Source organism: Leucopleurus acutus, assembly GCF_964270905.1.
Source record: "Leucopleurus acutus genome assembly, chromosome: 2".
Classification (NCBI taxonomy): domain Eukaryota; kingdom Metazoa; phylum Chordata; class Mammalia; order Artiodactyla; family Delphinidae; genus Leucopleurus; species Leucopleurus acutus.
In genome coordinates, this window is record NC_139143.1 from 23,047,594 (window position 1) to 23,073,401 (window position 25,808).

Genomic DNA, 25,808 nt, shown 5'->3' on the forward strand with positions numbered 1-25,808 from the left:
TAAGTGTGAGAAAATAAAAACTATTTGCGGTAGTATTTTCCAAAGTTATATTTATCCAAAAATATCAAATGTGAGCATTCAGCATGGGCAACTCACAAGACCACCATGGTTTAACTAGTTTTAAAAACAATGTTTGTGTATTTAAGTTAAAACTTCATGCTACTCGAATAATTAAGCAGTGAATGTCAGTAGGTAGATTTGTTTGGCATCAGTCTCAAAGAATTCGATCCCACTAATTCACATCTACATCAAGCACTGTAGCTCAACAATAATATTAATAGATTAAATTCACCAATTAAAATCTTGACGTAAGTTTTAACTCAAATACATAAATTCAAGAGAAAGATGTCAAAATTTCAACTCAATCCTTCTGATTTTATTTAAAGGTTTTTTTTTAAATTAAACTGTCCAAAGTTTGACACAACTTACAAAAAAATCTGAATGTGAGAAAGGTTTCTTTTAGCAATTTATAAAAACTATTTTGGATTTTTTTTTAATTTAAAAGTTTACTCAGCAAGCTTGTTTTAAAAGGAGGTTTTAAAAATGTGGGCAATATTTTCTGGCTGATATTATTAATTATAAAAATAGTTTACTACAAGGAAGATCCTTTTAAAATGGGAGGAATCCAAGAACAACTGAACAACTCTTAAAATTCTTTTCTGCATGGTTCTTGGTGATAGTGGGTTATCTGTCTTCCCAAACACCTTCGTTATTAACTGGGGGGCAGAAGAGAGGACGCCTTCCCCCTGGCATTTTCTCACATCCATATCTAACCTGGTTATTTCGTTGTTTCTTCTGCATCAATATTGTCAACTAACAATAACAAGCACATTGAAATTCATGTGCATTTAAGAAATAATATAACTATACTGTGAGCATTAAATAAAAGAGTCTTAGGTAAATTATGAACTTCGGGTACTCAATTATATTCTTCATTCTTGTCAAACATTTTACTGGGTTATACAACTGTTAAATTATACCAAAGGCACCACACACAACATGAAGCAGCAATTAAGATTAGGCAAGGCTGTCAGCTGCCACTGTATTTTCTGGAATATAACTATTAGTTACTTCACATAGGTCATATGCCTACATGAGTATTTGTGTTCTCATAGAATGCAAAAAAGGTACTTTCCTAACCAGTGGGTAAGTAACAATATTTTATGAGCATCACAGGGTGGTTAACGGCTCTTTTGGGGGAAAAAAGGAGAAGTGACAAGTGAACCTGCTTTGTTCCTACTATTGTATCATAAAGAACAGTAGCTACATGAGGGTTAGTTTTCTCTGTTCTATTACCACAGCCAAAGACAATGGTTGGTCTTAATTTGTCCTGGCTAGAATTCATATAGCAAAGTATGTAAATCACATGTTTCTAATAAAGAAAATGTGTCCATGTCACTGATATGGTATCTTATAAATGATGGAAATCAGAATAGAATGTCTCTCTAAACCAGGAATGAATGGCATTTCAGTCTTGACTTCAATACTGAGTTTTGGGTAAAGCATATTTCACTTATTGTCACATTTTAATTTTCACAGACCTAGTTTCACACTTAGCCACAGACTATTTAAAACACAGGACTAAAAGACAAATAGGTGTTATTATACACAATACAATCAAGTTTAAACTTAGCAATGTGGTAATTATATTGTTTGTACACAGTTAAATCAATTAAACATACTACTGGGGGAAACTGCTTTTTAACACATTATTTTACAACTTAAAAAATTCACCTTTATGAAGGCCAAATCAATCTTTTCTCTGCAGTTGGGTAAACTCTATTATTCTGCATGAGAACTACACATATTAAGTAGCGAAGTATAGAACATCAAGTAGGTTTTCAAAAAGAGCTAGAAAGAGTCCTAATAACACAAACACAATCACTCATGGCTAGTTCAAAAGACCGCCTGGAAGAACCCCCAGGAGGAGGTGGAAAAACCAGAACTAAAAGTTACTAATTACTCACTTAATCTGTAATGATTAATTAAGGAACCTGAGAAGGAGTGGAGAGTTTATAAGGAGCCGCACAACAGGCTCACTGCTGTAACTGTCACCTGGAGAGATCGTAAAATAAAACCTCAGGTGATTAAGAAATGCATTAGAATTTTCATTTTTGGAAATTTCTAACACATGCTTATTTGCCTAAACCAGCAAGTATATCAATCTTAAAGCAATTCTCTTTATAGGTCAAGAAACAGTATTAGTAATACTGAAGGATCGTATCAAAAACTCTGATTCACATGGATAAAGTACATATACACAGCTGAATTGTTTATATAAAATTTTAGTAGTATATATCATTTTATCTCTCATAAAATAATCTGGCCAGCCAAGGTATACAGTAGTCAAAAACGTATATACGAGTTTAAAAAAAAAAAAAAAAGGCTCTAAGATTTAAAAGTCACTTTTTGAACTTGGGTTTTCAAATCAGAAAGTTTTAGGATCAAATGAGAATAAAAAGAATTCAGACGTGTGTGTGTCGTGTATATGTGTATATATATAGATACATCCTAGTGTAAGGAGAAGGATATGCATATAATGCATATACCTGATTAACTGTAATGTGGAATGGTTAAGTGACATAACCGGTTTGTCCATGCAAACAACACATATATGTGCACACGTGAGTATATGAGCGTGAGAGTGAAAGAAAACACTCTGTAAGCCTAAATTCACTCCTAAGCCACAGATATCTAACCTACTGAATAAAGGAGGCTGTCGATCAGAAACCAACCTATTAATAAGAGCTCACATCTGCCTTACAACATGTACACCTGAAAATTAATTCAAGTTAAGCAAAAGCTCCCTTCCAATAAATCACATTTATATTCCCCAAATCATATTAAGATGAATATAACTTTTCCCCTTAAATTCTAATTTAAAAGACTGCTCTCAAAGAAAATAGTTAAAAACAAAAACGAACAAAAACCCCTCTCATTCGTGTTGGAAGAAGTGAACAAGAAATTAGTTCTGAGATCCTAATTCTAACTAAATCCTTTCTAAGAAGCCAACTCAAAAGCTGACCAAACCACCTACATGAACCACAACAAATATCACAACATAAAACAGTAGCTTGCTGTGTATCCCAAATACCACAAACCAGACCATGGCCTAAGGAAACAAAAGTTATGGAAATGCGCAAGGAGTATGTACCACAGCTTGAAAAAGTAATGTAAACATAATGTTGCTTACCACAGAAAATACATCGCAAATTAGTGCTGTCCTGGGTAGCAGTAACTTTGCTCTGGGCTGCAACAGACACCTTGGTGTTAGAAGCTTCAAAGGACAACGGGGCCATCTGAAGAACTTCACATAAACTAAAAGGTGCTTTGAAAGGTTCAAAAGTATTACACATACGTCCTAGCTAGATCCTCATTCTGGAAACTCTGTAATTTAATAAAAACGTATCCTCTTTATAACATAAACTTGTTAAAATTTTTTATGTGTAATCTTATTTGTGGAAAAAAACCCTATAATAAGCCACAGACCAAATGATGCACTTACAGCTTAATTATTTCCTGAGTTATACAATCAGAGAATGCAATCGATTTGCATTTTACAATTATCTTAAAAAGTAAGTGGACCTGAGATACAGGAAGTCAGATCTATGGCCATTAGTTAATTCCATGATAGCTACCCTCTTTTAGTATTGCTCATTTAAAAGAATTTGCAGCTGAAAAAAATTTAAGGGAAATGCTTAAGATTAGCTTAACATGAGATGAACTCATCTCTACTAGTTGAAGACCAAAGCCATTTTACACAGCCTCCAGCAATTAAAGTGATATATATTCATTGATGTCAAATAAGAATATCTTCATTTTTGATCTCTGAAAAACAGCAAAACTATTCATTGTTTTATCAAGCCACATTTTATTTTCCTTTTTTCTTCAATATGTATATATGCATATGAATTTGACAAAATCTTGTTAAAAAATGCGTGGCCACCTCAAAAAGCCACTTAATATTTAGGTTGCCTATACTAAAATTTACCTTAAGTATTAATGAGGTAAATTCTCTTTAAGTGAAAAAATTCAATGAGAAGGAGATGATAATTTATGAAAAGGGGAAAGGCTTTTACAAAAGCAAGGTGACACTCAAAACTGGGGTGGGAAAAACAAAAATTTCTTTTAGTTTTACATTAGTGACGTTCAAAACTTTACATCAATACTTTTCTATAAATAAAATACTTCAGAAATTCTTTTCAGCATAGGAAAGATTTTCTCTTTCCATTAGTATTAATCAAGAAACAATAAACAAGTTAAAAATATATTGACTTAAGAAAGACTACATAAAGGCAAACAAGACAGTAATTTAGATTTCCCTTAAAACTATTATTTAAATAATACAATTTATGCTAACTAAAAGTTTGCATAGAATCAAAACCAAACCAATTTATATTTAAAGAATGCACACCTGAAAATGGTAATAAATCTTAAATAAGAGAATTTTTTATTGTTTTTTAGAAATTAGATTTAATATAATCCAATTACGTTTAAGTCTTGTTTTAAAGATATTAAATACAGCAGATATTTTCAAACACAAAATAAGATTGTTGAATGTCACCTTTCCTAAGTACTTCCACCCACTTAATCAATTATTATTAAAGTCGCATGCACAATATTTACAGTAATGACATAAAAAAGACCACAGGCATACATATAAAATGTCTACTAGCCTAATCAGATCATGCCAAAGACGATAAACCATTTAGAAGATGTTCAATAATTATATTTTGTTTAAACTTTTTAAAAAATCTGTCTTACCGATGTTTGTAAATGACTACTTCTATAAAGCCCCTATTAAATAAACAGGCCTAGTCTTCAGGTTTTACCCTTCAGTTCCTTTCATTCATATTTAAAGGAGGAAAAAAAATAAGGGAAATATTAAAAATTTACAGGAAAAACCTGAGAAATTATCTCATCTCTGACAGCAAAGAAACTGCCACGTTCCATTACCGATCACTTTGGTAAAAAGTCATCTGACAATCGTCAGAATTGAGGTAAAACGTTACTACCAAGTAAGACCCCAAATCCCCAATTTTGCCAGTTTAAACTATTATGCAACATTCTTGCACTTGGTATCTTTAAACATATTCTTTCTACTGACTTTTACTTCATACCATCCCTAAAATACTTATCTAAATTCTGATAAGGTTGCTCGAGTTCTACTGCAGTTTGCATTTCCCGAAGATACTAAATTATTCATTCCATCATATGCATAAGGCTAACAGCACTTCCTGCTTAATACTGATGCTGTTAACGCTTTCTTCACTCAGTTGAGGGAGGAGGGTGGAATATGGGAAAAGAATGTTCAGTGTACAGATTGAGTAAATTCACTTAAAAAAAAAAAGACACTTCTCTTTAAATCAGTGTATTAAAATAGGCTTACGGCTGACAGAAGTAAGGATGCACCCTAAAGGAAAACATGACCTAAAGAGGTTAACTAAAGCAGTTAAGATGCATCAAAAAAGTAAAACTTAACATCTATATTAGACTTCTAGAAAAGAAAAAAGACCATCTCTATGAGCTACTCTGACCTTGAAATAGTCTTGTCATGGTTGTTCATTTATTTCTAATATAGTTTGTGAAACAGCTGTCCCTCAGGCTTTTCCCCATCTTTTAACATCCTTTAGCATTAGGTATTTTGTACAAGCAGGGAAATACACAAACCTTGGGTGAGATATTAGCAGGAGAAAATGACAGGCTGTCATTTGATCAGTATTACTGCATTTTATTGCAATATATAATTACTATAGTAGACCCTTAGCATTCACATTTTTAACATTAGAGGTCTCCACGATCAGGAGTTAATCCCAAAGAAATCTGTAACGAGGAAACTATCCAGCTCAGCATTTCTGAGGATTAAGTGAGATAATGTTTGCTTACAGCTGGTTTTAATTTGATTTGTTCTCTCTGGAAAGCTGGTCTGTTGAGTAAGCACAGCATAGCATGCAAATTAGCAGTGATCATACCTCTGACCATCATTAGGGCCCCAGGTATTATCCTCATGATTGCAAAGTTCTACTATAACCATTTTTGAGAGGGCATGAAAGCAAATGTGTTTGTGTTTGTTCTAAGGTATACAGAATAGAATGGAAGAAGACACTGCGGTGGTATGGTTGCCTGTGTTCAAAAATAGGTACCATGGGGTATAAACTGGTACAGCTACTATGGAAAACAGTACAGAGACTCCTCAAAAAATTAAAAACAGAACTAAGATATGATCCATCAATCCCACTTCTGGGTATACACCCAAAGAAATTGACAACAGGATACTGAAGAAATATCTGCATTCCCATGTTCAGTGCAGCATTATTCACAATAGTCAAGATATGAAACAACCTAAGTGTCCATCAACAGAAAAGAAGATGCAGTGTATACACACACACACACACACACACACTGCAATATTATTCAGCCATAGGAAAAAGGAAATACTGTTAGCAGCAATATGGATGGACCTTGAGGGCATTATGCTAAATAAAATAAGCCAGACAGAGAAAAAACAAAGACTGCACGGAATCACCTGGATGTGGAACCTAAAAAAGCTAAACTCACAGAAAAGTGGTTGCCAGGGGCTGCGGGGTGAGGGAAATAGAGAGAGGCTGGTAAAAGGGTACACATTTTCAGTTACAAAATGAATAAAGACTGAAGATCTAATGTAAAACACGGTTGATAACATAGTTGCTAACACTGTACTATATAACTGAAATATGCTAAGAGAATAGAACATAAATGTTCTCACCAAAACAAAACAACCAATCAACCAAACAAAAAAGATAAATATGTGATAGATGTGTTAATTGACCAGATGGAAGAAATCCTGTCACAATTTACATGTGTATCAAATCATCATCGTGTACACTTTAAACATCTTACCATTTTATTTGTCAATTATACCTCAATAAAACTGGGAGGAAAAAGGTACCATATTTGCAGGGCACTGTGCTAAAAGACATGGGAATTACAAATAGTAAATTTTATTCAAAGTGAGGATAATTTTAAAGTGGCATTTAAAAACATTTTCAAAAGAATTTCAAATTTTGTTTTAAAATATATGCAGTTTTTAATAAAGGAAAATTGTTATATATCTCAAAAAATGAGGTATCATGCATCTATAGCCACATGTGAAAACAATACCATCATATAGAACTGCTCTCTCTTTTTTTTTCATTACTGAATCTTAAGCAAAACTATTTATATGACTGGGTTTCCCCGCCCCTCTTCATTTCTTTAGTTCTCCCCCAACTTAGGGTCTCAAATGCATTTTATTCCCTTCTAAGCAAGAATGAAAATGGCTGCTAACAGTTGATAAATTGCTGATAATTGATTAGGCTTGACTGGCAATAGCATCAGTCCAACATCTGTTTTGTAAGCCATTTATTTTTAGATGTGGAATGAGTGACTGTCTCCAGCTAGAGAAACTGAAGTTGAGGGGTTTATAATTCACCAATCCTGCCATATCCTAACACTTCTAAAGGTAAGAGTAATCCGTGTCCCACATTCATTTCTCTGCTTCTTCCTCATGGGCATAGATCAAATTCCCTCACCATCCCCACCCCCTTCTATTTCGTTACTAAGGCACTATTAAGTACATATATGCTCAGAGAAAACACCACATTCAGGTAGAATGCACATTAACAAAGATGATTAGCTTATTATTAGAGTACCTGTTAACTCTCTCACCAGCGCTGTTATCTATTCAGTTATGCAAACCAGATATCTAGGGCCCTTCCATTACTACTATTTAACCTACTTCCAAGTCCTGTTAATGCAATCTCCTCATTGTTCTCCAAACTACCTCCACTGTCACTCTTCATGTTCCATGATCTCTTGGTTTTCAAAGTGGGATTCATATATCCCAGAATGCTAAACATACCCTAGGGTAGGTAGGAAAGAACACAGTAGTACTTCCATTTCTGTTAATTTTTTTCTCATCCTTTTTACAGTTCTATTTTTTCATGTTTTACAATGTATGCCATATGTCAACGCCAAACATATACATAAGCTATAAATGCATGTGCATTAGGAGATAAGCTCAAAAATTAAGGGACCACCAGCCTGGACTATTAAATAAACTGTCCATTCTGATGCTGTACCTCCCCCATTCCCCACAGCAGCCAGTGATACTTTAATAACTAAACCAGATCAAATCATCTCCCTTAGTAAAATCTCTTCAATATCTTCCCACTGATCTTAAGATAAATACCAAACTCCAGTGCTTTCTCCCCATGATGTGGCTGTGGCCTAACTCATCCCATTCATACTTTGTTTCTCTCTACACTGCAGGTACATTGCTCTTCCAAATTTTCAAATGAGCTATATGCTCCTCCCGCTGCAGGGCTTTTTTTTACACATGCCACATGCCTTCTGCCTGTGATATTCTTTTCTTGGTCACCTAGTATGCTTCCTTTTTGTACTAATTAGAACTTTCTGGCAGTCAACACTCAACTGGAGTTACTATTAGCCCCCAGACAACTAATATAATTATTTCTTCCTCCTTCACTCAGAATTCTTATTTCCTATTTCTAGTTTTATAATTATATATGTTTTCCCCCAGTTATCCACTTCAAAAAATTTGAAAGGAGATAATAAGTATAAAATTGGGTAATACCAAATTTTCTAAGAAATATGAAGAATCTGTCTAAAGACTTAGGAGAAAAGTTTTCATACATTAAAATTAGGCAAAGTGGTACAAACTTATATTCAGACAAGAAGGAAAGTGGGAGACAGATAAAAGAGATGTGTGACATCCTACAAAATGAAAGTTTGGGGTGGGGGGGATGATAAAGGCACCCAATTCCATGGGCCAGGCTCATTTGGGGGTGGTGGGCAATCCAATGAGATGAGACCACCTCAGATCATTTTTAAGGAAACGCATGCAATTTTGCTTCCTCATCCACATGTAAAGAGCTGAAATTCTTTTAACCAAGAAAAAAGTGTTTTCATTCTAAAAGTATAATACAAAAATTTTCAAAGACCATGTCTGTTCTTTCCTCCTTTTGTAAGAGAAAAAGAATTAAGAGAACCAAAAAAGTATGCAGTTCTAAGGTAATGCTCTTGGATGTGGGAAAAAAGTGAAGGACAATGCTGGGCAAGAAAACTGAGCCTGGGGACCAAGAGAATAAACTTCAGAGATTTCACAAATGGCCAAGCATTCATCTCTATTTACATTCAATTTGGCAAAGAAAACTACTACACAATTCTACTTTCACAATTTACCAAGTCTTTAAATGTTGAGTTTTTTAAACTAAAGAATATGAGGAAGTCTTTCTGCTTTGGTTGTAACCTCCTTATGTAAAAAAAATATTAAGTATTAGTCATTACTTTCACTGTATACCATACTCCTACAACTTTAACACACAAACATCAATTGTGAAAATAAGAAGGTCAATTGTTAAAACTTAGAGAGTATGCCTAGATATGTGAATACATGCTTTCTTCTAATGACTTACTTTTCAAACTGCCATACACGATACCTGCTACAAAATACATGAAGCTCGAAAAAATTACGCTAAGAAGCCAGTCATCAAAGATCACATATTGTATGATTCCATTTATATGAAATGTACAGAACAGGCAAATACATCGACACAGAAAGCAGATTAGTGGCTGCCAGGAGCTGGGAGGTATGAAGGAATGGGAGTGGGGTAAGAGTAGGGGTGGTGATAGTGACTTAGGGGCACAGAGTTTCTTTCCCATGTGATGAAGATGTTCTTAAAACTGATTGTGGGGATAGTTGCCCAATTCTATGAATATACTAAGAACCACTGAATTGTATACTTTAAATGGGTAAACTGTATGGTACAGTAAAGCTATTAAGGAAAAGAAAAAGTGCCATGTCATGCTTGTATTCTTCATCTTGGAATTGTTTATAACATAAAGTTGAAAAATATCCCAGTGCCTATTACTTTTCTATTATGGAAAATATTAAAGGTGATTACTTCTGGATGGTGGGATTTTCTTTAAACATTTTTAAAAACATACATTTATTTATTTATTTATTTTTTGGCCATGTTGGGTCTTTGTTGCTGCGCACGGGCTTTCTCTAGTTGTGGCGAGCAGGGGCTACTCTTCCTTGTGGTGTGCAGACTTCTCACTGCGGTGGTTTCTCTTGCTGCAGATCACAGGCTCTAGGCATGCGGGCTTCAGTAGTTGTGGCACGCAGACTCAGTAGTTGTGGTGCACAGGCTTAGTCGCTCCACAGCATGTGGGATCTTCCGGGATCAGGGCTTGAACCCATGTCCCCTGCAGCAGGTGGATTCCTAACCATTGCGTGGATGGTGAGACTTTAGATATTTTTACTTTCTTCATTATGATTTTCTGTACTGCTTAAACTTTTATAATAAGCACACAACTTTTTAATCGGAAAAATTTTTTTCGCTAGAAAAACAAAATGCTGTGCTGGAAAACCGAGTTCTACTGCCCAGAGCAGTTCTTGTCGGGTGGAGCTCCAACTGGCTCTAGGTTCTGACGAGAGAACTGGATGTACACAATTGAAGAAGTGACTCGATTAATAGTACCAGCATGACCCCAAGTGTCTGGAAGGACTGCAGAGCCAGCACCTGGGTGTCCCTTCCAAACACTAGAGCTGGTATGGGAAGGTTCCTCTGCCATCGTGTTATTTTTCAGGAGGAATCAAAAATCAAAGCCATTTCTTAGGTCATGACTCTGAATACATATCCATTCAGGATGGTTCATTGAAAACCAGGTCTGTCCTAGTTAAACCAGGACAGCTGTCTACTTCTCCCTGGGAACCCTACTGCCCTTGCCCTTCTCATTTTCTCTGGACAATAATTCGTGATACTTCATCGACGAAACCAAGAAGCAACTTCTATCTAAAACAACCCCAGACAACCCTAACACTTAAATGACAAAGATGTCCACATTTACTTTTGGAAACTCAAAAATAAGTAAAATTTTATTAAAAGAATAGTTTTGATGAATATATAATAAATTAGATAAACTGGGTTTGTTTACCTCACATGGGGTTTATGAAATAGAATTAAATGTAAATAAAGTTATTGGTGTGGGCTGTCAACAAGTACATAAAAATAAACTTGTTCTACAAACTAAACATCATTAACTTCAGTCTCTGAAATGTAATTATATCCATAGCAATATGTATCTTTATTTCACTACTCTTTAAAATATATGACTCATAATTAGTAGATCTAAATTTGATATGACAATTCAAACGTGAGGGTGTGTTATTTAGAGGAAACATCAAATATTCAGACAAAGAAAATGGAAAAAGCCATCAGCTATGTGGTCAAACTTATAACAATCAAGGAAGCTTTAAATTAGGAACGCCATATTCCCACTCTTAAGAATCCATGGATGTTACCCGATAAAGAACAACTTCTTCTGGAAAACTGTGCACAAAATACTTATTATCGTATTTTAAATGATATTCTTAGTAATATTTTAGTTCAACCTGTATCCTACGTCACTTTACTTTCTTCATTAGACATTTTCCACATTAAATCTTAGTCTTTTACTACTCATTCTCTAAAAATGAACTACAAAAGCAGCAGTGATACATTGTTATTTAAAAACAAAACAGGGGGAGGGGAAAAAGAAAACTTCAATACCAGCTAGAGCTCAGAAGGAAACACACTGTAAAATACCAAAACTGGTCGAGTCTAAGATCCTTCCAATTTATTTTGAGTTACTACTTTATATTATGTTAGAGTCAGCTGTCTGCCTCACTAGACTTCAAGATACTCAAAGGTACTATCAGTGCCATACTCAGCTTCCCATTACCAGCAACCAGTATGGTACTTGGCACATTGCAGGTGACTGATTATTTAACTAAATAGGAGTTTTACAGAATCAATGTAACTTTTTTTAAAATAAATTTATTTATTTATTTTTATTCTTATTTATTTATTTTTGGCTGTGTTGGGTCTTCGTTGCTGCGCGCAGGCTCCCTCTAGTTGTGGCGAGCGGGGGCCGCTCTTCGCTGCGGCGCGCGGGCTTCTCACCGCGGTGGCCTCTCCTGCTGTGGAGCACAGGCTTCAGCAGGTGTGGCATGAGGTTCTCGGTAGTTGTGGCTCGCGGGCCCCAGAGCACAGGCTCAGCAGTTGCGGCACACGGGCTTAGTTGCTCCACGGCATGCGGCATCCTCCCGGACCAGGGCTCGAACCCGTGTTCCCTGCATTGGCAGGCAGGCTCCCAACCACTGCGCCACCAGGGAAGCCCAAATCAATGTAACTTAATCAGAACTCGCTAAAGGTCTACTATGTGTTATAAGTACCTTTACATATAGCAATGCATCTAAATAATGCAAATAGGAGAGAATAAATATGAGAATGAATGAATCTGTATATAATTTTATAATAAAGAAGCAGGAGATATATACAAGACCAGAAATATTTAAACAAAAGTCAGGGGAAATAAAACCATTTTCAACTACAAAACCACCTTTATGTGGATGGGTAAGTGGGGGTTCCTATAAAGCCTTGTTCAGCATAATATAAAGAAATCCCAGAACACGCAGGAAATCTATATCTGAAGTTTTTAATGGACTATAAGGTTGGGATCCCACAAGCTTCCAGGAAAAAAAAAAAAAATCAACTCTTTAAAAAGCAAAGAAGGGACTTCTCTGGTGGTACAGTCGTTAAGAATCCACCTGCCAATACTGAGGACACAGGTTCGAGCCCTGGTCCGGGAAGATCCCACATGCCGCGGAGCAACTAAGCCCCTGCGCCACAACTACTGAGCCTGCGAGCCACAACTACTGAGCCCACAAGCCACAACTACTGAAACCCGCGCTCCTAGAGCCCATGCTCCACAACGAAAAGCAGCCCCCCTCACCACAACTAGAGAAAGATCGTGTGCAGCAACGAAGACCCAACGCAGCCAAAAAACAAATTTTAAAAAAAAGCAAGGAAAAAGCCTGGTCTGTAGCCAGTTCCCAGTGTGAAGAAATTCAGGTGAAGCTAAGTTATTTCCCCAAGCCTCATGACCAAAAAGCATCAGAAGGCAGGGCACAAGATAACTGTTAAAGGGAGGGGTGACTCTAGAAAACAGGGAGGTGTCTTTAGAAAGGCAGTCTGATTGTGTCTCTTCTGGCAACGACCTTATGCTGAATTTGTTTTTAAGCAAGTCAAGACTCCACAGGCCGGCTGCAGGGAGGACCATAGCATCACTATTCACAGGAAGATAAAATGCACAAGAAATACTTATAGGAAGTTTTAAATGACACTTGTTCAAATTCATACTTTAATGAATGAAAGGGTAAATAAATATTGGCAGAGAAATAAATAACTGCTGGACTAATCGACAATGGACTAATCGACAATGTGGAAATATCAGAGAGTCCTGAAAACCTAGCTCTTATCTGGGTTATGATACTTGAAACTAAAACCGTACTATCCAAACTGAGGCCAAAGTACCTACTTAAGAGGGAAAAGGTATAATTCAAGCTGATTTCCCAAAAGAACAGTTATCCCTTTGGAGCAGAAAAACAGTTATAGCTTCCTAAGAACAAAACTCTAGAGACTCAAACATCTATTCATGTAAATAATACTATAAATTACTACTGCTGTATTAACTGTACTTGAGAGCTGTTTATATATCTTAGTCCAGATTAATAAGATTGTAGGGTACATTTTAAAATGTATGTATGCATATATCTTTTGGCCTTTGGCAGAAGGAGACACTTTGAATAATTTGATCTTTATGTGCAAATAAAATTGCTAGTAAATGTCACTGTATTAGGATTGTCACTAACTTTGGTTCTTCCAAATTTATTTATACAGTCCAGAAATTAACATTTTAAAGCGTTTTTGAAAACAGTAAGTCTCATTGTGGTGAAAGAAGGAACAGAAGGTGCAAGGACCTGAAGCAGGGGAGAGTGCGTTTAGCTAATGCAGAGTCAAGAAGGGCCAGCTCATGAAGGAACCCAGAGTCCTGTTAAGAAGCCTGTACTCTATTCTAAGAGCTATGGAAAGCCATTGCAAGATGATTTGGTACACACAACAGAGGTATGCAAAGATCCACCCTACCTCCCATGAACATACGGTCATTCTCTAGTATTATCTGCGGAAAACACTAGAGACCTGTTTCCCGGGAATTAACATCACCCATTCAGTCAACATCTTCAAATTGGGGATGTATGATTCTAAGACTTAAAGAAAATGTGAAATCCATGGAGACCAGTGACTTTAAATCTGAATTAAGAAAAAAGTAATGCTTTGTTTTTAGTATATTGAATAGTATTATCACAGTAAAGATCAGGACAATATTTGCATAGGAAACTCCTCAATAAAAATACATTTCTTCCTACATGAATGGCATTTTCATAGCCAAATATCACGGAAAATTTCCAGAAAACAGCAGTCATTTGTTTCCTCACGTGGATCATCTCAGAAATTGCAAAAGCCTACAGAAATAGCAGGTCTACCTTAAAGGAGTTATTCATGGTATCTTTACGTGAGTAGCATGCTATGTTTGCCTATACCACTTCCTAATTACCGCTCTGTACCATGCATGGTACTGACACTGCCTTGCAGATATTTCCGACCATGGTGTATCTTCTCTACACAACCGCTCCTTAAGGTCAGCAATGTCGAATCACTCATTTTTGTTTCCCTAGTATCATGTAACACAGTACCTTTATTAGGAGCACAAGTAATTCAGTTTACTGTGGCTTTTCCTCTTTTAGATGAGATCATCTACCTCTTAGGAATTTTTAATGGGTTAATAAAACAATGTCACAATATTCTTTATATATAAAAAGCTGATGTCAAAATACCACAATTTAATACCATCTTCAAAAGATTAATTAGAATTTTTCTATCTTGCCTAGATCATAAAAACAGGAATGCCCAATGTTAATTCAGAGGCACTGAACCAATGTGCGTCTGCTCTCTGCTGAATACAAACATGGACAGCCCAACGGTACACACTATCACTTACAGACTGAGGAAAGCATGTCCAAAATTAGGCTGTGATCCTAAAACTAATATAATATTGTAATATACTATACTTCAATTGGAAAAAAATTAGGCTGTAAAAATTGGGCCACAGATTTGGCCGCCACTGTGTGTTGTGATTGGTCTCATGAGAGTAGAAGTGGTTCCTGCAATTCATGTCTTGTCATCAATGGACAAGTCAGATTCTATTCTATCAAAGCTTCTCCCTGCACCCCCGTGTAAAGATGAAAAAGTCCGACAAAAAGGTATCAGAATTTTCGACTGTTTAACAGCCAGCAAATGCTTCTCCAATTTATGGCCAACAAATATGATTAAAATTCAGGAATACAAGTAAAGTAACTGTATACAAATTACTATTCTCACACAGGGAAACACGTAAATAATCATGGATGACATCCTCAGTTCACTGCAGCACCATTAATTAAATTGCAAGCTTACTGTAAAATAAGCCTGAAGAACTGAAGTCACCAGCTAGACCTGTAACAGACAATACATTAATAAGATGCCCAACTACCAGAGAAGCAGAGAAACAAGAATGAGAGACAGAATAGTGTCTGTCTGACAACAAACTTCAGGCTAAAATAACTTCCTATATGATTATGAAATACAGATTTATCAAAAACATCTTGTCTCTTTTAGTTATTTAATCAATCCCACTTTGGAGCAGGACAATATCCTAAGTCCCACAACCTAAGTCTAAAGCTGTGCTTATGAAAAATGCAATATCAGACTTGAGTTATGGTCAAGCCAAAGCAGCTTTCCCAAACAGTTAGTGACTAGAAGCTTAAAAGTCATGAAGTAAATACTTTAAAATTCTTTTATTATAAATAAAAATTCACATATGAATATATATAATAATTCATATGTTAGAACAGTCACCCAAATCACTTTGCATCAGCACTTAGCTCTCTTACGTAACGCTGGCTGAGAAAGGCTGGGAGAGAGGTTATAAGATATGATGGGTAGGGCACAGGAACCAGAAGCCTAACTCAGTAGTTCCCAACCTTTTCAACAACTAGAAACCCATTTATTATTTTAACTAACCCCCTTGGACTCCATGTTTAGGGTGAGCTTGTCCAAAGGAACTGTATTTATCATTAATCTTTGCTCTTCCACAAGTAAGCAAAGATACATAAATGGTCGTGTTCAATTCAGGCACTGGGTCTATTACAACTCTTCTTATCAGTATCTTGGCACAATCACAAGCTCTTCAAAGTGTCAACAGTAGTTAATTAGAACTTACTGGTTTTAGATAAATAAGCATCTCCACAGAGCTGGCAAATTTAGTCTCAAACAAAGAAGCTTATATCTGAGTTAGGAGGTACAACCCTGTCACTGGAATGTATGATGTACATCGTTTATTTAGCTTTCCAAAACCCTGAAAATTATCTCAGAACTCTATCAGTTGTTCTGTAGTAGCTTTGTGGGTAGTAAGTTGAAAATCATTGTTCTAACCCAAACAGAATTATCTCCCAAGGAAAAGGACATTCATATATAACGTGTATGCTAACTCTGTTAATAAATTACTCAACTGTGGGCTTAACATATTCGTTCTCTAAAAGCTATTTACAGACAAAAACTGTGCCCATGTACCATTCTTTCTAAAACCTGGACTCAGGTTCGCAGGAAAAATTCAAACTTATGCTGAACTACATTTTCATTTTCCACCTCTTTCTCCCAAACTACTGATTTTCTTCACATAGCAGAAATAATTTTAGGTCCCACATTATCTGCAAACGGATATGATACTCTCCCAGAGATCTCTATTGTTGTCATGTGAAAATGGGCAGCCTGAATTCTTTTTTAAAGAAAAATTTACCCAAGGGGATGAAGCAGTCGTACAATAGTGATTTCCTGTTTAAACGCACCTGCTTCTATCACTGTAATCCCTCTCCTATTTGAATTTTCTTCTCTATTCTTACTATTTCTGCCTCCACTCAGAAACTTAAGGCTTGTCTCACGGCCTCCAGCAGCTCCCTTTTCAAACCACTGCTGGCCTTCTGAAGTACAGCTTTGTTCACGTCATTCCACTTGCTCAAAAACATACACTAAATCTCTATCACCCACAGCTCTCAAAGGACCTTCTTGATCAGACCTACCTTTCTGACTTTAATCCCCAGCAGGCCAATCAAACAACTCCTGGTCTACAAACAAGCTCATTCTTTCCACTTTTGTACTCATACGCTATTTCCTAGGCTGGATATGCCTTTTCCCCCAACTCATGTCCCTATGCCTGCATTTTATCCATCTTTCAAAATCAGCTCAGAAAGCCATCTCATCATTAACACTTTTCCCCAATTGTTCCAGTGAAAAGAAATCTCATTCCCCTTCTCATACTCACACAGGATTTTATCTGTACCTCAGATATGACTTCCTCTTTTGGATTATGACTGTGTCTTATCTCCTCTACAAGAGTAGAAGAATCCTTGAGGGCAAGATTTGAGTCTTATTTCCCCTTGCATGTATCCAAGGATGGATAAATTAATTAATTTTCTACAGGGGAGGAGGAACATAACATGATATATCTGTCCCAGGCAGTAAAGACAAAGAAGAGGTTGGAGAAAACTTCTAAGTCTCTCTACCACTTTTATTCCTCTAAGTAAATTAATCCACATGGTAGAATTTTCTGTGTATTTTTAAATGTTAGCACTAAAAAATAACATTCTACTGTATAGTTTAAAATACTAATGTCTTTATCTCATTTAATTCCCATGATATCCTAACACAGGTATTCTCATGATCCTTTCATATAGTATAAGGAAACAGCTTCAGAGAAGGCAACCTGCCACCAGAGGGACAGTCAACACTGGAGTCTTTTACCTCCAATTTTAAGTTCTTTTCCACCAAATCAAAATGAAAGACTACAAAATTTTACTAAAAACCATAAAACAAAAAGTAAATGAAAGTTCTTCTCTTTCCTGTTTTCTCACCTGAAACTGACTTCCCTCAAAAGCCTTTTAAAATATGCTTTGAAGATCTTGAATTGAAAAGCAGAGGAATGCAATAAAAAGAAATGGCCTGGAGGTCGGGAAAACCCAGTCCCAGTTGTGCCTCCCTTTCTAGGTATATGTGACCTCAGGGAAGTCCCACCTCTCCATATCAGTCTTCCTAATTGGAAACTGGGGGTGACAGATTAACCTCACATTATTGTGGAGACTGAATTTATAAATGGGGAAGGGTGTGAAGAGGTAAGTTAGAGAAGGAAGCAGTACGTGGCAGCACCCACAAAAAAACTGTCCCACCCGCCCAACCCCCAAACCTGTTACTCATTTAATCCTGATGAGCAGCTAACGCTTTATCTGTTTCAGTGTTACTTCTCCAATAAGATTATTGATTAAGGAAAGCTAGAAGTGAAAACTATTATCCAAGACCACCTTTAGAATCCATCTTCACCAGCTGCCCAAACTGACACATCTGGTAATTGTCTTAGAACACCATCCTCCCCTCCCCGACCAGTCCGCGTTACATCTCACGGATATAGTGGAAAGAGGCTGAATGCTAAAATTAAATCTGGGTAAAAACGCCACTTACACCACTGTCTAGCTGTGGGCCCTTGGGCCAGGCCAGTGACCTTCTGAAAGCTCTAACATCACCTCTAAAGCAAGGATAATGCCACCAACTTTGCAGTGTTGTTATAAAGTTTATCAGTAATAAACGTGCCCAATTAGGACCTGCCACACAGCTGGTGCCTAATAAACAGATTATTATTCTTGCCTCAGAACTGCTTTAACGACTAAATGAGGACATTAAGTAGAAGGCCTAGAACAATGTCTTCACAGGCACGGTAGGCACTGAATAAAGTCTGTCACCTCCTCTTCACTCTGCTCCTTTCCTCTTTATACTGTGTCATTTCAGGCCTCATCGTTCTCACTGATATTATCACAGCGGCGTCCGAAACCCATTTCCATGCCTGCAACCACATGCTCACCAATCCATCACTTTTGTCCTGAAGCACAAACCTGATCACATCAAACATTTATTCAGCACCCTTCAAAGACCGTACGGCAGACGACATCATGAGTTGCACACCCTTCAGCAAGAATACAAGGCCCTTCCCCGTCTTATCTCTTGTGACTTCCCTCCCCCAACAGAAACTCTCGTGCCCAAGCCACAACATCACCTGCTTGTTTCCCAACTGCTCCAGGCTCTCATGCCTCCAAGCCAATCCAGAACGTTCTTCTATCACCTACTCACTCTTTAAAACATAGCTCAAGCATCACCGTCTTTTCAAAACTTTCCTTTACCCTAGAATTTTCTTCTGCATACTTCATTCACAGCATTTTACAAACCGAATTCTAATTTTGCTGTGAAATCCTGGAAGGCAAGGGATAGGCCTTATCATGTTAGCTTTATTCCCAGTGCCTAGCACAGGACCTACGCTCAAAACCTGTTTGATGGTTTCTGTGATATAACCTTAATATTGCTCCCATGATACTGGCACTCTGGAAGAATGAAAAATAACTGTCACTATAAAACACATAAAGTATTTCTAGAAACTTTTTGAGATATTTTAAATCCATTTAATTCCAAAACATATCTCAAAAAGATTAAAAAATGCTAAGATAAAACTCATACAAATGCACACAGTGAAAGGTTTATCAGACCAAATTAACAGTTAAAAAATGAATGGGATCTCAGTCTTTATAAATATTTAATTACCAAGTCTAAAGAAAATTTCCAACAGGAGGATATCTTGCTTTCAATAGATATAAAACAAAATCCAGCAAAAGCAGTCTTAGTTAATGGTAAAATATTTTAAGGTTTTCCTCTTATAAAGGTATGCTTAATCTTGGTTCAGTAGAACAACAGTAGAATAATCTTACTGAACTCTAATACGATTTTCCTTTTAAAAAAATGGAATTTAAAAATTATTTCCTTTTCAAATGACTTAAGTCTTTTTCAAAATGAAATAGATTGTGCAAGTTCACATCCACTAATCATGAAAAGGACTGACTTTACATTTTACATAATCCATAACTATTATCTGCAAAACTGCTATAAATGTACTTAATAATACAGAAATCAAAAATATCAGGTGGGATAACGCATTTTGAATGTACTTATTTGAGTCCATTTCCATTAGACAAAGGAAACTGATAAACTGCAGCTTTTGGTATAAAAGAAAGCACTAATTCAACTCTTCTTCAAAAATGTTAGAACATGTGACTTGCGTTTTTTAAATTCCAAATATAACTCACTGTATTTAGCACCTCCTGTACCTTCCAGTATATTAGATACTTGCACATCAAGTTAAAAACAAAATAAAGGAAAACATTCCTGCCACCCACCCTTTTCATGAAAGAAATGGAAATATTAAACATGTACACAGAGCACCTTTTAAAGGTCAGTATGACTAGCTACAGAAAAAGCTGTTTTTTTGTTAATTTAAAAATTTTGCTTGAGGATTTAGAGACGTGGGGGTCAAGGGAAAGAGGAAGGGAGAATTGTGCGATTTTTGATTTTGGCAGAGAAGATGGGTTAGTAATTTCCAAATCCTGCTCTAGGGTACATGGGTGCCCCAGTGGTTATGGTCTTCCAACTCCTACATTAATCAGAGAAGCTCTGGAGGTTTGCTTTTGTTTTGTGGGGAGGGGTCTGTATATGAACTGAGCATCTGAAAAAGATTTTGTTTGAACAAGGGTGTCCATAACTTAAAAATGCCTGAACACCACTAAGAAGGACTAACCAATATTCAACGAATAATACATTAACACCTAGTAAACAAAAAAGCCAGAAGCATTCAATATGGAAAACTGGTTTTAAAAAGTGATAAAACACTAAGTAAAAAAGACTAATAGCTGTAGTTACTTTACCTTTATGAATAAGTTTGTTTCTTTCACTTCTGATCAGAGATTTACGGGGTACACTGTTTGCTTAAGGAGGGACATGCAAGAGTTAAGCTTTCCCAACTTGGTTTTGGCAAGAAGAGAATAGACGGTTTTAGCAAGGAATTGGCTATGAACCCAAAGCAAACAGCTGTGGAAGGCGAAAAGATGTTCAAGATGAGAGGTGACATTATTGGGTATGTTTGTTTAGGTGGATAGGAGGGGCCCACTGAATAACTCTGGGGTGGGGTACATACCTATCCTACTTCAGAGATCTACAGAAAAGTTTATATCCTTTCCCGAGGACACTTCTGATTCATATCATCTAAATCCTCCTATGCCTCCACTGCCAAGCCAATCAATGCTATCAAAAATCAGAGACAGTGTTTAACTACAGTAATTTACAAAACCAGTCACTTTCTAAATAAATCAGATTATAAAGAACATCAGCCATTTTATATGCTTTCTTTGTCTTCTCTGATGAAAAAGCTACAGAACCAAAAGTTCCTTTGCCAGTGACTGGGGCCATGATGCAAGGAGATGGCTAGGATGGACCAACTTCTTCCACCATTCTCTCTCTTTCCTCAGCCCATGATAAGTTGAGACTGTGACAGAGAAGAGAATAAAGCTTCAAAATTATGAGAAGAATCTATTCAATTTTTCTGCCTTACTAAAATGCTTGTGTAGCTAATGAGATGATGGGCGATCTTCCCATTTACTAAACTTTCTATAATGTGGAAATTTTACAATAGAGAATGTAATTGAGTCTCTCCACGTTAAGACTCATTAATTTCAAAAGATCAAGATCAGAAGGAAAAAACATTAGTTAGCATTTGCATTTTGAAAACAAATTATATGACTATATACCAATAAAAACAATCTTTTCCAATTGGTTAAAAAAATTTGATGACAAGATGAACAATAATAATTTTAACCGCTTTAAATAAGTAACATTTAATTCCCAATATTCATGGATACTCTTTTGAAGGTTCAGAAATAAAAGTAATGTTACATTGTTCCAAACACGGAGAAGCCAAACATTATTGTCATACATATGCTCTTAGATCTAAGGTTTGGTCCTTTAATTATTTATTATGTAGTTGATCGATTTAATTAAGATATTAAGAACCACAATTAGAGTTGCTTCCTTATGGTAAAACTATGGCAACAGAAAAGCAATTCTATACCTACAGGAGAATGTTGATAAAATACTGATGACTGAAAGAAAAGTACAATGACTTAGATGATCTACATACAAGACTGTACATACGAGCAGACTTTTCTATGCTATTTTCTGGACTTACAAACCAAAAGAAGTTCCAGTGATTTATTTTCTCAAAATAGATAAGATATGAGTTATGTACAAATTATTTATAGAGATACTAATTTCCTCAAAAGAAAATCTAATATAAACTACCTATAGGCATAATGTAGTTTTAGCAAGATTCCAAAGGGTCTTCTTACTCTGAAATTCATATGTGAAATAGACTAACACATGGGCTAGATGTTTCAATCCTTTTTAGAATAGGGCAAGGTATAAAATTTAAAGTATCTATAACAGGTTTTGAAATTCTATACCTTCAACAAAATACCAAATTTTAATATAACTATAAGTCCTTCCTCTTAAAATATATAAATTTTGTTTATGGCATGCTTGTATCAATAAGATTGCTACTAAATACACAAAGACAAGAGTAATCATATGTGTTGTTTTATTATAACCTTAATTTTCTGATTATAAAAATCTCCCCAAAGAGAGAACCACAAATTGGTATATTTTTTCCTATTTTTTAAAGCCAAAATAAAAACAGAGCTCACCTCTGATACATACACAGTTTTAAATCCTGTGTTTTTTTAAAATAATGTGAATTATTTCTACACATCTTTCTGACCACGATGCAGTGTCAGAGGACATGCAATTCATGGCTTGTACCACCTGAGGGCACTCCAAAAAATCTTTAAACAACTTTTAGAATTTCATCTACTAGGAAGTAGATAGTCCTACTTGAAGTTCAGTAGTGGCTTAAAAAAGATGTTTGAGATAACATGTGTTTTTTCCATAAAAAATAAGATGATGACAAATATGCATATTCAATCCACTGCATATTCTCTGGGTCTCATGTCCTTGCAATGAAAGTTGAGGTTCTAGATCAGAATAAACAAACTAAATAACTTCAAATGAGAAGGTTAAAACATTACTAACTACTAACAGTCTCATAAGATTATCCTTTTATAGTACACGTTTATCATCAACAACCAAAAGTTCACATTTTTGTAGAAAACAAGAGAAATTCAAGAATCACTTCAAATACATACATGATTTAAAGTTGGTCAGAAAAGATTTGGTTTAATATATACATGACACTTCAGTTCAAGAAAACAAGTAACCAGAGGACACCCTACCTGTTTCCTGTGAATTCAACACTTCTAAGGCATGCATCATGGCACTTGCGAAGACATTGGCATCTTCTTTGCTGCCAAAGTTAAGACCATACACCTGTCTAGCATCCCGCCATTGGTGGAAGGTCTGTGTAGCTTGATTGTACTTCAACCCTTTAGGAATGGCACAATTTATCACGACCTAAAAGACAGTAATTCTTTTTATAGTCAAGCTACTAATTGGCAAAATCAACAACGTCAACAAAGCCTGATTGGACATATTCATTCAAACCTGCTCCTGACACACCTTGGCAAAAAATGGTTAAAACAATTACCTCGGGTGAAATTAGTCTGCAGAAGTCAGTCTGATGGACGTTAGGCTGGCCTTAAAAGAGTAAATCAGCAAAACGAAAGCAAATCTATATCCCTCATTAAATATATTTGAACATGTTTACTGAGGTATTATAAATTCAGAAAGTGTATAAAACATAAGCATGTATCTCAGTGATTGCTCCCATGTAGCCAAAACCCTAATCAAGAAATAAGACATTAACATCAAAAACCTCCTCCTCAACTCCTCCCGCCTCCCAAAAGATATTCGTCCTACCTCTAACATCAAAGGTCAGTTTTGTAGGTTTGGGGATTTTATATAAATGGACTTACACAATACATATTGTAATTTATCTGCCATCTTTCCCTCAAAATTATTTATGAGAGGTATCTATTTGTTGCATGTACTTGTGGTTTATTCTTTTTCATTGCTCTATGGTATCCCATTGTACAAATCATGTTTATTCACCCATTTTCCCATTAATGAACATCTGGATTATTTCCAGCTTGGTGTTACTAAAAATAACAATGTTATAAACATCCTACCAAATGTCCACCAAATGAGCACACATTTCTGTTGGGCACATACCCAGGAGTGGAACTGTTACAAGCCATACATATATGTTCAACTTTAGTAGAAAACTCAAAGTAGCTTTCCAAATCAGTCCTATCAATTTTCACTCCCCCAGCAGTATACAACAGCTTGCATACCTGCACATACAGTACAACACTGTAACTGGTATAGTCAGTCTTTACTTCAGCAATTCTGCTGGGTATGAATACTACATCGTTGTGGTTCTAGTTAGCATTTCCCTGATTAATATTGAGATTTAGCACCTTTTCATGTTTTAATGGCTATCTAGAGATCTTCTTTTATGAATACCTGCTTAAATTAAATCTTGCCCATTTTCCTACTGAGTTGTCTGTCCATCTTTTTCTTTATTGATTTGTAAGAGTCCTTTACATATTCTGGATGATCTCACTGTTGGGATCATCAGTTATGTGTTACAAATACTTCTTCCATTTTGTGACTTGCCTTTTCACTCTCTGAATGGTGTCTTTTGATGAACAGGAGTTCTTAACTTTTATTCAGTCCAAATTCACAATCTTTTTCTTTATAGTTAATGCTTTTTTGTAACCTGTTTAATAAATGTTTCTCAATCCCAAGTCATGAAAATGTTATCCCCGTATTATTTTATAGAAGCTTTATTGTATTAACTTTCATATTTACGTCTCCAATCCCAGTGGAATTGATTTATGCCTATGGTATAAGGTTCAAGTTTCCTTTTTGTTTCAACATGGCTGTCCAGTTGATGCAGCACTATCTATTAACTTGCTGCAGGTTTACCTTTTTCATAAATGAAGTGACTAAATGGCTCTATTTTGTTCTACTAGCCAATATGCCTATCTTAGAGCCAACATCAGTGCCTTAATTATTGTAGTTTTATAGTAAGTCTTGATAGCCACTAGAGTGTGTCCTCCTACTTGTTGTTCTCCTCAATATTGCTTTGGCTGTTCTCAGTCCTTTGTGTGCAGCTATAATTTTATACTATCAATTTTGTGTTATTTATCCAATCTGACAGTCTCTGCTTTTAATTGTAGTGTTCAGTCCATTTACATTTAATGTAAATTATATATAAATTTGGGTCTAAATCTATCATACCTTCTTTTAGAGTTGTTTATTATTGTCCCCTCTGTTAGCTTGCTAGTTATACATGTTTTCACTGTTGTTTTGGTGGTTGCCCTAGAGATTACAACAGGTACCTTAAACTTATCAAAGACAAATAAAAACTAGTATTTTTATCTTTACCTCAGCAATACAAGGACTTACAATACTTTATCTCCAATAACATTCCCTTTCTTCCAATGCCCATCCTAGGAGTCCTACACTAGTTTTATCAGGTGTTTTAATTCCATTGATATTTTAAACCCCATAAAACATTATTAGTAGTCTTATACAGTTGATGATCACTTAAGATTTACCCAATAGTTACATTTTCTGTTGCTTTTTATTCCTTCTGCCCTCTCCAAGCTTCTGTTCGGACCATTTCTGATCTTGAAGAACACCCTTTAGAATTTCATTCGAAGCAGATTTCCTGGTGATGAATTATCTCCATTTTGGCTTGTAAGAAAATACCTTTGTTTCACCTTTTTTTTTTTTTTTTTTCCCTTGGTACGCAGGCCTCTCACTGTTGTGGCCTCTCCCGTTGCAGAGCACAGGCTCCAGACGCGCAGGCTCAGCGGCCATGGCTCACGGGCCCAGCCGCTCCGCGGCATGTGGGATCCTGCCAGACCGGGGCACGAACCCGCGTCCCCTGCATCGGCAGGCGGA

The 25,808-nt window shown here is 36.0% G+C and overlaps 1 protein-coding gene across 1 annotated transcript in view; it reads right to left on the bottom strand.

The window, feature by feature from the left end:
• Window positions 1–25,808, bottom strand: part of ENAH (ENAH actin regulator) — a gene marked incomplete at its 5' end in the record, with an annotated part of 152,320 nt that overhangs the window by 40,347 nt on the left and 86,165 nt on the right. Inside the window, 5 exon segments of the mRNA XM_082865237.1 lie at window positions 3,194–3,250; window positions 21,025–21,034; window positions 21,038–21,088; window positions 21,092–21,131; window positions 23,164–23,348. Coding sequence (XP_082721363.1) covers window positions 3,194–3,250; window positions 21,025–21,034; window positions 21,038–21,088; window positions 21,092–21,131; window positions 23,164–23,348 — 343 coding nt within the window.